This window comes from Falco peregrinus, chromosome W (genome assembly GCF_023634155.1).
Source record: "Falco peregrinus isolate bFalPer1 chromosome W, bFalPer1.pri, whole genome shotgun sequence".
In the NCBI taxonomy this organism is placed as follows: Eukaryota; Metazoa; Chordata; class Aves; order Falconiformes; family Falconidae; genus Falco; species Falco peregrinus.
In genome coordinates, this window is record NC_073743.1 from 19,456,250 (window position 1) to 19,469,279 (window position 13,030).

General features: G+C 35.3%; 1 protein-coding gene across 2 annotated transcripts in view; it reads left to right on the top strand.

The window, feature by feature from the left end:
* The window catches only part of LOC101917080 (transportin-1), a gene marked incomplete at its 3' end in the record, with an annotated part of 62,403 nt that extends 52,193 nt beyond the window's left edge, over window positions 1–10,210 (top strand). For both annotated transcript variants that reach the window (XM_055792596.1, XM_055792597.1), the window contains 11 exon segments: window positions 302–362; window positions 696–864; window positions 2,928–3,080; window positions 4,209–4,434; window positions 5,417–5,588; window positions 7,095–7,181; window positions 7,964–8,071; window positions 8,284–8,442; window positions 8,540–8,627; window positions 9,749–9,847; window positions 10,115–10,210. In XM_055792596.1, the coding sequence (XP_055648571.1) occupies window positions 302–362; window positions 696–864; window positions 2,928–3,080; window positions 4,209–4,434; window positions 5,417–5,588; window positions 7,095–7,181; window positions 7,964–8,071; window positions 8,284–8,442; window positions 8,540–8,627; window positions 9,749–9,847; window positions 10,115–10,210 (1,418 nt within the window).
* Between the last annotated feature and the right edge of the window lie 2,820 nt (window positions 10,211–13,030).

Here is a 13,030-nt window from a genome sequence, read left to right on the forward strand (position 1 = left end):
GGATACTGTGAGAGACAGTATCAAAAGCTTTTCTAAAATCCAAAAACCCCTATGTCTACTGTCTTCCCTTGGTCAACTAGATGGGTGACCTTGTCACAAAAGGAAATTAAGTTGGTCAAGCAGGACTTTCCCCTTGTGAACCCATGCTGGCTATGACCAATGACTGCATTGTCTCTTGAGTGTTTCTCAATAACTCCGAGGATAACCTTCTCCCTAATTTTACCAGGGACTGAAGTGAGCCTGATAGACTGGTAATTACCAGGTTCTTCTTTCTTAATATGTATCAATATTTTTTTTGTAGACTGATACCTGTGTTGGTAAATGGTATGAAATATTCAGAGATTGATATTATTCTGTTAAAGGTAAGCATTGATTTCTTTTATACTCAGTAAGATTATCTGATTTGCTTCTGACTTGTAAATCAGAATGATTGAGCTGGTAGGCTAGATCTTGTCTGCCATCTGTTCAATAAGGATCTAGCTTTCTGGGGCAAGGTATGCTGTTCCAAAAACTAAATGCGACTACTGCCATGTTTGTTGCAGGAACAATGGCATTTTTAGTTAGCTGGGCAGCACAAGTGGGATGTGAATCTTTCATATGCTTATAAAATCTTGAACTAAAATTTACATTACATTCTTAATTTCCTTGAGCATTATAGTTGCACTAGTTTATCTGACAAAAGATTTTGATGATAGGGGGATGTTGAAGAAGATGAAGCTATTCCAGATAGTGAACAGGACATAAGACCTCGTTTTCATCGTTCACGGACAGTAGCTCAGCAACATGAAGAAGATGGTATTGAAGATGATGACAATGATGACGATGATCTTGATGATGATGATACTATTTCTGACTGGAATTTAAGTATGTCAAAGTAATGTGTAAAATGTTTTAAAATATAGCTACTTACATAATACAAGAACTATAGTAAAAAAGAGGAGTTTGCGTATAGGAATACTGAGGCTTTGTTTTGAATAGAAAAAGAACTATCTACTGATATAATTGGTGGTTGGGGCAGAGGGGGAAGTCTTTCAGGTGGTGTTTTGCCTATGTAACTATTGACAAAAGCTAGCCATCTGTAAGCTTATTTCAAATATGACCGATAGAGCTTCAAACATCTACTGTGTGCAATTCAACAGAAGCTTTGGATTTTGAATTTTAATTCTACAAATCATGGATCACCTGTTATTAATTTAAAATGTCTTACACATTCTTAACTTGAGGAAGCTTAATAATGCTTTCTTCAGTCTTCCCTCTAAATCTGGTTTGTGTGTTTGATTTCCTGCCACCTCCATTTGAACATGCTACTACTGACAACCATTACGGGTAGTTCAGATGTAGTACAGATGAATGTACCTTGAAGCTTATGAATCAAACAACTTTGAGACATATCTAAACTTTTAAAATTATTATTATTTTAGAAGAAAATAAGTACAAATATGCTTACCTTTTGTAAAACTTTTTATAGTTTTAAATTCATAATGCTGTTCTTGTAGTCATTGTGTGTAGAAATTGCAGAATTAAATACATATTTTCTAAAAAATGTAGCTGAAATGACAGAGGGCACCCAATGGTCCACAGTTTTGGTTAAGATTGTGAGGAAGCTAAAGCTGACTAGGAAAGAGCGAACAGAACAGTTAAGAAATCTCTTTTGATGTATGTCATCTGGACTTGAGAGAATTTTGATTATCTGCAATTCAGAATTGTGTGCTCTATTTCTTATTCAGTGTTCTATATTTTACTTCCAATTTGAACAGAGAGGAAACGTCAGCACAGCCTGACAATTAGCAGCATTGCTTACTAATGAAACCTGTTAACTAAATATGGGAGCCTGCCTTTTTTTCCTCTAGTAGAAAGCTGAAACAGTCTTAGCTGAAAGCAGCAGGTCTTGGGGAGTCTGTGCTGTTTGTTATTGCTTTGCAGTGGAGATCTGCTCTGAGTTGAGGGCTTGTGTTTTGTTTTCTTCAAACTTGTTGGACATAATCTAAGAGCAGAGCTATCTATTTATTATCTATTCTAGCAGTTGCTACCTCCCAACTGGAAACTTCTGTGTCCTGTTTGGGCCCTCTAGCAGTTTAGGTCCAGTTTGGGATTTTTGCATGTTACATTTGCTGTGTATATTTTGCCTGATTACATGTCTTGTATATACTTTTGTTCCAGTTGGATAGTTTCTGACAGATTAAGAAGGAAATGAGATCATAATAAGCAAAAAAAGTGCAGTATAAATTCTGTAATGCAGGCATTCTTTATAAATCCATCTTAGCATTATTTTTCTTGATATGACAGCACCACAGCAGAAAACCAGATTAAGGATTTCTGAGTCATGCTTTGAAGTTGGTTTTTTATGAGCTTTTGTGTGCTAAAAATATGAGATTAAAACTTTCAAACAGATTTTGAGGTGGTATTCTTTGTATTGGTGCATCACAAAATTAGGTGTAAGATATAAAAGCTCAGAGCAGAGTTCAGTGAATTTCTTTCAGTCTCTAGAGATTGATGACTTTTTTTTTTTTTTTTTGATACATGGATCATGTTTGAACATTTTCTTTTTAATCAATTGCAAATATTTTTAGGCTATTTCTCCTTAGTTTCTCCAGTATGTTACATTCATGTCACAGACCTTCCCTCTTCCATGGTGTTACACCATCCTGAAATTATGTAGTGTATATAATGTTGCAATATAATGGTGTGGTTCCTGCCAGTGAGTGTTTTAATATCCCCAGTGTATAAGTCCTTTTAGTGGCTATAAAAATGCTGTAAAATGGCTTTCTAAGAGCTGTGGCTTTGTACAGTGGATCCCTGTGTATTGTAATGAAATGGAACTATCTTTCCTCCTAATGCTCTGGCAGCTCAAATTTAAAATGAGGATTATACTGTCTAACTACAACTGCTTGTATAATAAGCAGATTAACACTGTTAATTCCCCTCAGGGAAATGTTCTGCTGCTGCTTTAGATGTCCTGGCTAATGTATTTCGTGATGAACTTCTGCCACACATCTTGCCCCTTTTGAAGGAATTACTCTTCCATCCCGAATGGGTAGTTAAAGAATCTGGTATCCTTGTTCTTGGAGCAATTGCTGAAGGTAAGGCAGCAGTGCATATCAGGTTGCTGAACTTATGATTGGTTTTAAAACAGCTCTGTGATTTCTTCTAGGTAAGTTTACTTGTGCAAACAAGTATGTGTCCTTAGCTGATTTGGTTTTGGTAATTAATCTCTACATCTACTAGTTGGTGACTGAAGTTATTTAATTTTCCATTTTCAAATCTATGCATGTTTTGGAAGCTAAATAACTTAATTTCTTACATTCCTCCCTTTCTTAACTCTGCAGCATATATTTATTGGTCTCTCATGAAGTACTACCTTGATTTGATGCAACAGGAATAATTAATAAATTTGAGCCTTACATTTCATTCAGTGCTTTCAGAAACGGAGAAGACCTGTCCTGTGACTTCAGTGCCCTGAGCTGCTTTCTCTGGATGTCACTGATTTTAATGTGATAACTTCCATTTCTTTGTATTTACTCACAGGCTTGGCTTTTTGCCTGCATTTCCAGCATCTCTGTTCATTTTGCAAACTGAAGGAATATGTTTGGGTCTATCTTTTCCTAGTGTCTAGTGAACATACTTTTTCTTTGTTGCTAGAAAACTTTTTTGTTGGTTTTGATTTCAAGTCAAGCAAGGTAAAAGTTAGTACCTTGGCAAATCTCAGTGTATTGCTGCCCTTGCTGGCTTAGTGTGTAGCTTTTATTGCTGGTCAGTATTTGTGTGATATTAAGAGAAAACAAGAAGAAAATTAAATTTCTTAAGGAATACTTTTTAATGATAGGATTGCTTGTTATCAAGGCCTAATCTTTCTCTTCTTGTCTCTTGGTCACTCTGAGTAGACTGGCATAAGACTTCCAAGCTTTATAAACTAATTTTATTTGGATATTCTTGCTATAATCCATTTAATGAAGCAGAATTTTTCGGGGTTGGGGAAGTAATGAAGTAGAAAAGTAATTGAAATGAATGTAACTTTGGGGATTTTAATTATTGTTTGTGGTGAGGTTTCTTTTTAGGACTTAACATAAATTAGTTAGGCTTGCTTTGTATATTGTTAAAATGTATTACTACATGATAAAGGATGAAAATACATCCCTTCTAGGAAATAACAAAAAGTTTTATTACGTTTTCTAATTCTCATACTGTAATAGCTATATTTTTCCTTCTAGGATGCATGCAGGGTATGATTCCTTATCTTCCTGAGCTGATCCCTCACCTCATTCAGTGCCTCTCTAACAAAAAGGCTCTTGTGCGCTCCATTACATGCTGGACTCTTAGTCGCTATGCACACTGGGTAGTTAGTCAACCCCCAGACACATACTTGAAGCCATTAATGACTGAGTTGCTAAAGCGTATTCTGGATAGCAACAAAAGAGTACAAGAAGCTGCCTGCAGGTGAGCCAAATCTTAAACAAAAAGCACTATCCATGACAGTGCTTTTTCATGGGAAACTATTTTAATGCCTTTATTGATGAATGCATGACTCCATTTCTAGCTCATAATGTATTTTTTTTTCCTTTTAAATTGGAGTAGGTTCAGCATCTTCTGAAGTAGTCACAAATTACTCCAAGCTGTAATAAAATAAAAACAGATACTTTGTATTCTCTTCTCCATTTGTTGTGGTTTAACCCCAGCTGGTAACTAAGTGCCACGAAGCCACTCACTCACTCCCCCCTCACCCAGAGGGATGGGGAGGAGAATCAGAAGGGAATGTAAAACTCAAAGGTTGAGATAAGAACAATTTAATAATTGAAATAAAATAAAACAAAAAGAACAATAATAACAATAACCATTATAATGGAAAGGAGGGAGAAGGGGAGAGGAAAGAAATCAAAAGGGAAGGGAGAGAAGAAAACGAGTGATGCACAGTACAGTTGCTCACCCAGCCAGTCTCCCCCTCCCCCCTTCCCCTCCCCCTCTTCCCCCCCCCTCCCCCCTCTCCCCCCCCTCCCCCCCTCCACCCCCCTCTCCCCACCTCCTCTCTCCCCCTCTCTCCCCTCCCCCCCTCGTGCAGGAAGTTCAGCAAATAAAGTTTTTACATGTCAGTTTGTGTGGGGCAGGAGTGTACACAGCAGGCTGCCAAGAAAGTTTCTTCATAAAGCAGAATTAGATCTTTAACATGTATGCATAACAGGATTTACAGGAATATTTTTAAATTTTCTCATCCGAATATAAGAGCTGTATCTATGTTCAATCAAAATAGGCTGAGTTTGTCTCAGTAATACCATTTTGAAAAAGTACCTTGGATGAATTTGAGGAATAAATACAGTTCTATATTTAAAAAGAAATGGGTAGTGTGGGACATTTCGGGGTGGTCTTGTTTTGTTTTTTCCAAGATACTGACTGACCTGTTTGGGGTGGGTTTTTTGTCATTCAGTGCCTTTGCTACTCTAGAAGAGGAGGCTTGTACAGAGCTTGTTCCTTATCTTGCATATATACTTGACACTTTGGTCTTCGCATTTAGTAAATACCAGCATAAAAACCTGCTCATTCTTTATGATGCTATAGGAACTCTAGCAGATTCTGTAGGACATCATCTAAATAAACCCGTGAGTATACCTTACGTTCTGTAGAAACACTTGTCATATATTGAAAAACTGTTTTGGTGGGTTTTGTAGTGTGCTTTACATGTTATAAAATGGAAAAGCTGACCTTTCTGTGTAGGCTTCAATAGTAATAAATATTTACTTGTAAAATACATAGACTGCATGTAGTTTTCCCACTACACAAATATTCCCCATTTTGAATAAATAATTGTGTGTGGTGGCTTGTAAAATGTGCTTCTCATTATTGTGACTTTTTTCCTCATTCTCTGAATTTTTCAGCTCAGAGGAGATATGTATATATCAATATAGATATGAAATGAGGCTTTAAAGAAAATGGTGGAATGTGTATGCTAATTTCTTATGACTGACTTTTGTTGATTTTTTTTAATTTTTGTAACCATTTTCAGTATAGCTAAGCTGCTCTGTATCTTTCCAATGTATTGGAGCACATTATCATTAGAAATTGCTTTATCAGAGTGTAGGAAAGACATGCATTCTTTATATATAAAACCACAGAATCCTTTGGACAAAGCACAGATAACACACAGGCGAATATAGCGGGGGGGGGGTTGTAATGTACATATGTTCATTAATAGGATGTGCATACATGTCACATGCATCTTATGATGACTATTGAAACTTGATTTATTTCTCCATAGTGCTTCACATGAAATAGACATACTAGAATAAAACAATTTGGATTGTTGCCATGGCATTTTATTTGCTGTCCAAGACTCCACACCATCAAAGGACATCTTTTTTCCAATCTCTCTCTGGCCCTGGCCAGCTTGATATTTGACAGCACCAGGAGGAAGCTAAATGGGAGCTCCTGGTGATGGTGGGACTTTCTTCAGTCACTTAAAATATTGTATCTTTGGACACAGCATTAGCTGGCAGCATCTGTTGGCTCTCTAGATGCTTTCTGGGAACAACAGTACTACAGGGATGCTTTGTTTAATATCCTTGTGACTGTGACAGCAGTGGCAGGGAAGATGCAATATCTTTATACAGAATTGATAAGTGCACCCTGCTGAGGGAATAGAAAATTACTTCATCGATGAGTAGTTGCTTGAGGAAGAGGTTTCAGGAACTTGGGGGGATAGGGTTGTAGCATCAGGGGCAATGGGAGATGGTTGAGAAAAGCAGGTGGCAGATGCACGGCCAGATTGCATTGCCAGTAAAAACATTTTCTGTAGGCCCTGAAGCAATCCTATAGACTTGCAACAACCCAGGTAGCTATTAAAAGTTGCTAGACTGAAGCCAAACCTAGAGGAAAAGATTTGTTCTTGCAAAGCTACTTAAGTGCCTCAGCAAAAAATCTTGACACATAAATTGTAAATTCTAATATTAAACTACTTCTACATATTGCAACAATTATTACAGTATATCAATTTTCTTTTGCTGAAAAAGTAGAATATATCAATTCTTAATATATCAGTTTTCTAGCTTTGAAATAAACTAGTATGCAGTGAAGTGTTTCAGTAGCTGATGCATTTTCATCCTAAACAGGAGTATATTCAGATGCTAATGCCTCCGTTAATCCAGAAGTGGAACATGTTGAAGGATGAAGATAAAGATCTCTTCCCTTTATTAGAGGTAAACATTAAAATTTGAGCATGTTTTATCAGCTTCTTTTAGGAATTACCCCTTTTACTAAAGATGCTCCTACTAGGAAGTGTGACTAATAAAAGCTGACAGTGTTAGGTATTTCCCATTATGGAAAAAATATTATGAATTGTAGTGAGAAAAATCTTGTGACTAAGGAAATGTCATTAGGTTTAGCAGAAATCTCTTAGGTTTTAGGGTTTTTTTTCCTGCTACTCTTGAGTGTTTTCTTTCAGATTATTTAAAAAAAAAAAAAGTTCTATCCCCCTATTGTTCTTGTCTTTTCTCCTCACTCTCCCTTCATCCCTCTTTTAAAACTATTATCAGACAGGCTGAAGGTATGAACCAGACCATGTAGTCTATTCTCTGTACTTTCCAAGTGTAATGCAGGGAAACACTTCTAGAGAAATTAGTTTTGTAACTCTTGGGTAATGTTAGGGCTTGTACACAGTCAGGATACTGAAGTTTAGTATAAGTTCTAGCTGAATTATAGTAACTGTCTTCATATGAAATTTCTTGGCCACCTCTAAGAAGATGCTGCTTCTGCAAAATTTTCTCAAGTGACATACACAGGAGAGAGTAACAATTAGCTGACAGTTGCCTTGGCTCAGCTAATCGGTACTGCCTTTCTAGGTTGTTTTTACTTAATCAGTTACTTGTGGGTATACTTAAAATACTTCTAATTCACCTCTCCCAAGTAAAAGGCACTTCGGGGGGTTGAGGAAAGTTAGTGTGTGTGTATCTCATTTGTTTGTTTATTTGTTTTATTTCAGTGCCTGTCATCAGTTGCTACTGCCTTGCAATCTGGCTTTCTTCCATACTGTGAACCTGTGTACCAGCGTTGTGTAAATCTGGTTCAGAAGACTCTTGCACAAGCCATGGTATTTTTCTATTGCTATTCTGATGTTTTCAGAATATCTCCTTATACCAGTGTATTAACTATGTAAAGTTATGGGTCTGCAGGGAGATTTATAGTATTAACCACTGAATATTTAAATGAAGCTGCAGTTCTGAAACTATTTTTTTTTACTTTTATGCATAGCCCTGAGAATATCTAATACTCATTTTGAAAATGCGTACTTATTTATTGCAGTTGCATAATGCTCAGCCAGACCAATATGAGGCTCCAGATAAAGATTTCATGATTGTGGCTCTTGACTTACTCAGTGGTTTAGCTGAAGGACTTGGAGGCAACATTGAACAGCTGGTGGCTTGCAGTAATATCCTGACATTAATGTACCAATGCATGCAGGTGAGATGAGTAACCTGTTTAATCCAAGGATTTTCGTTCTTAAGAGAATCAGAAACACTTCTAGAATTGTCAGATTTTTTTTTCTTCCTCTCTTTAGGATAAAATGCCTGAGGTACGGCAGAGTTCTTTTGCATTGTTAGGTGATCTGACAAAGGCGTGTTTTCAGCACGTTAAGCCTTGCATCGGTATGTTTCTTTTATATATTAAATAATTAACATGTTTTACAAACTGATAAGAGGCTGGTTTAGCCATTGTTAAGTTCCCTTTTCTGTGCCTTGCCTTGTCATGGTGTTGTAAGTTTTCATTTTCCTTCATTAGTAAGGGTCTGTAGTCTTTTTTTTCCTTCAAACTGTGTGTTTAAGACATGTTGTTCTTTTTGTAGACAGTGTAAAAGTTCATTTTACTTCTTGATTTTGATAATGTAACATGCTTCCTGTTGAGCTGGAATACAGCTAAACAGATGTACTTAGACTTCAATTAGAACAGCTGCTTTCTTTGATAAACTTTTTAATTTGTAGCTTTTTTTGTTCTACTAGTATCTATTGTTGCATATTATTTATATATATTGAAATTAGAAAACTTGGCTAGAGGGTAGGTTTTGGGGGTTTTTTTGTTGTTTTGTTTTTAATTTTAGTAGGGAAGTAGCATTAGTTATACACTCCCACATTATTCACTGTCTTTTCCTTCAGATACTCTTGAAGATACACTTAACTTAGCAAATGAATGCTTGAATAGGCTTGGAATTTAAAATTTATTTGGCAGATGTTATAATCTGTCACTGTGACTAATATTTTATTAAAATTTAATCAAGGCTCTGATTTTCTTTCTAGACTTCATTTTTGTTGGCTGTTGGGGTTTTTTTTGGGGGGGGGTTGGTGGATTTTGTTTTTGTTGTTGGGGTTGTTTGGGGGTGTGTGTTTGGGGTTTTTTTGTTTGCTTTTGTTTAGTTGTTTTTTAGCACAGATGAATACATAGTTATCCAGGTGTGGGGTTTTTTCCCCTACCCCCAGGAAGGGGAGAAAAAAGGTTTCTAAAGTTACATAAAGGTAATTAGAAATTACTATTAGAAATATTTTTAAATCGTAGTTTGAAAAGATTTGTGTTGATCTGCTTAGGTTTTAAAATCCAGGTTAATCTGATATATAGCATAAATACAACTCTTGTAAAGCATTACACCTGAATTAACAAGAATTTAAATAAGCTTACACAATGTTTTAAAACCTTTTGTTCCCTCCCCATGATCTTACACTAATGGGACAAGATGGTTGTATTGTGTAATGAGAATTTAAAATGTTGTACTTTATAGCTGATTTCATGCCCATTTTGGGAACCAACCTAAACCCTGAATACATTTCTGTGTGTAACAATGCCACCTGGGCAATTGGAGAAATCTCCATCCAGATGGGTAAGACTTTTAATATTTTTTATTTTTTTTTTTTTTTTTGCACATTTACAATGGTTTGTCTGGGTGGTGGTTTTAGGGGGTTGTTCTTAGGTTGGTGGGGGTTTTTTGTTTGGTTTTTTGTTGTTTGTTTTAGTGATACTTTCATGTTAAAATTTAATTTAAATTTTATATTCTTGTCCTTGACAGTAAGTTAAATGTACCAGTTTTAAATAGATTATGTATATTAATGATCATTTTCTTCTGAATGTTTCTTTTTGGCTGTTTCAGGTATAGAGATGCAGCCTTATATTCCAATGGTGTTGCACCAGCTTGTAGAAATAATTAACAGACCCAACACACCAAAGACATTGTTAGAGAACACAGGTACCCAAAAACTGAACCATTCATGGTGAAGGGAATTAGTTATTATTTTTTAATAAGGATTAAAAAAATTGCATAGGAGTTATTTTATTGCTATGTATTTGGCTTTTGTAAGCAAAACCAACTTGTTTTGCAAAAGCTCTTACAAGTCTGTCTTGTAGCAAAGCATCTATCATATCTAGATTATTAAAGTTATTGATTTCACACCTTTATAACATTTAATATTTATTCATGATCTATTTAAGTATTCTTCTAATTTTATTTATGTATACAATATGACAAATGTATGCAATAGCACTTAAAGACTTATTGGCTTTACACTGATTTTAATATGCATGTACTGTATATATATGCCTAGTGTTTGAAACAAATGTAATTGGCATATATAAAATGAATAATGATCTCTGAATTGACAAAAAATGCACTTATTTTTTTAAGATAAATTTGTAGTAATATGCACAGAAATTTAGATCTCTGATGGCAGTTTTACCACAACACAACTAAAAATTACATATAACTTCTGTTACCTGGTCACTTAAATGCAAATTTCTGAAAAAAAGTCTAATAGTGGCATGCACACTTTTGTTCTGGCTAGCAGTTTTGCTGTCCAAATTGGGAGCAGTCCCCAAATTGGAATTTCTGAGGCTTGTTTCTTTTGCCTTTATAGAGGGCATTTTCTGGTATGAAGAGCACCTTCCATACTTCAGCAAATCTTTAATAATCTAACAGGTTTCTGGTTTACAATTTTACTAATTGAGAATCTTTTGACTTTTTTCTGTTGGAAAACTGGTAAGAAAAATAATGGTTTAGTCATTATACTTGACATAATTCTGAAAATTATGCAAATTCAGTGCTACAATTAGAGATATTTATTTTTTTTTTAGTTAAATATAAGATAAATTGAAGAGTGGTTTCTTTCAGTGCCTATTTTTTCTTCAGTACTCTCTACGCCTCACTCCCTCATTTAGTATGGAAGGTGAACTTGAAGGAAAAATTGCCTAGTTGTCTGGCATATTATAGATACTGCTTTTTGAAAATATAATTTTGGAGCAAATAACTACCTGCTATGAAATACACCATAGAATAGTATAGTAATATAAATTTTCTTTCCCCCTGCCCCAACCCCCTTTGTCTGCACTGATGGATGTGTAATACCTGTAACTGAGAAGCATCCAATACTTAAAAGTTTGCTTCCATCGCTGCTAAGAGAATTTTTTTGAAGCATCCAAACACTGATTTATATATTTGGGGGGGGGGGGGGGGTAGGGTTGTTCGGGTTTGTGGGGTTTTTTTAGTATCTTAATAGTTACTTTAAATGCGGATGCATAACTGCAAATAAGCGTTGAGTGTGGTGTATATAAGTTTGTTGTGGGATATTGTGCTGCATGCCGTTGGTACATGCAAGAGTATTAATGTTTTCTGCTTTTGGTTGTTATGTAATGAGCTATAAAAACACTTATATGGAAACATACGAGACTACCTTAAGTAAAAGTAGTTGCATAGGAAATAATGAGTACATGCCAAAAAGTTAAGCTCTGACAGAAATTACTATTCCTTGTACAGACTATAGCTGTGAGAACTTAACAGATAAACCTTAAAAGTGTATTTTCACTTGAAAGTAGCACTTCAAATGCAGTTTTAGAAGTTAGATCTGCTGAAAAATTAGAGACACTGCATATTGAATTTGAGTAATGTCTGGGCAAAATAGTACATTACCAGTGAGCCACAGCTTTTGTGGAATTAGTAAGTTTCAAACTGCTAGTATATCCTACACTAAACTTATTGGAGAAAGCATCATCTGCTTTATTGCATGTTTCATGAAACTGTTCACAAATGCCTGTTAATTACTGTTGCATAGTACGTCCCTTGAACATAGGTTTCCTTTCTCTGCTTCATATAAATCTGCTGGATTTTAGTATTATTCATGTATTTTGCTTCAAATAATCCTGATACATTATTCCCCACCTTCTCCTTTTTCTAAAGATTAATCTTTTGTGAGTTGAGCAAGCACCATTAAAACACACATTTGCATGATGACATTTTCTTCAGTCTGTTCCTCAGAACAAAGGACCAAACTACCTAACTGTCCATAGAAGCAGTTTTGCTTTTCAAGTTTCCTTTATGATTTTGTATCAGAAGTCAGATTCTTTACAACTTTTATGAGGAAGCCTTTTCTGAACAGGAGAAATATTGAGATTAAAGAATTAATTTTCTGCAGTCAGTTGCTGTGAGTTAGCAACCACTTCAAATTCTCTACAAGATTTTGAAGAAAACAAATATTTGGTGCTCTCTGAGAAGTGTTTCATCTATTTAGTGTTTATTAGACAGACCACAATATATTCAATGTAAAAGTATTATTAATGTATTTTTACTGATAGATAGCAGTAGGCCTATTAAAATCTTTAATTCAAACTATTGAAAAAATGTTTATGAGTACTTGATACTTTAATTCCTTTCTGTCAAGAGTATCCATAATTAGTACTTTTTATTAAAAACTTTGAAGTATATGGTAGATAAATTTACTGTAAGAGATGATTCTGAAGAGGGCAGAATGACTGCTTATATCGGGAAGCCTTTGGATTTTAAATTGTGTTTTTTGGTGTTCTCTCATTTTCCTTAATTTTTCTTTTACCCTGGAGAGTATACCGTATATGTTGCTGCCTCTTATTTAGGGGGTGGTAATAAACAGCACTGGTGAAATCTTATGTTTACTATCATACGCAGATTCTGTTGGCTTCTGTTTCTGAGTTATTTGTTGTTTTTTATTTTTTTCTCCTCCCCCCTCATTTGCTCATGTCTTGGTTGGCGTTTGGTGGTGTATAA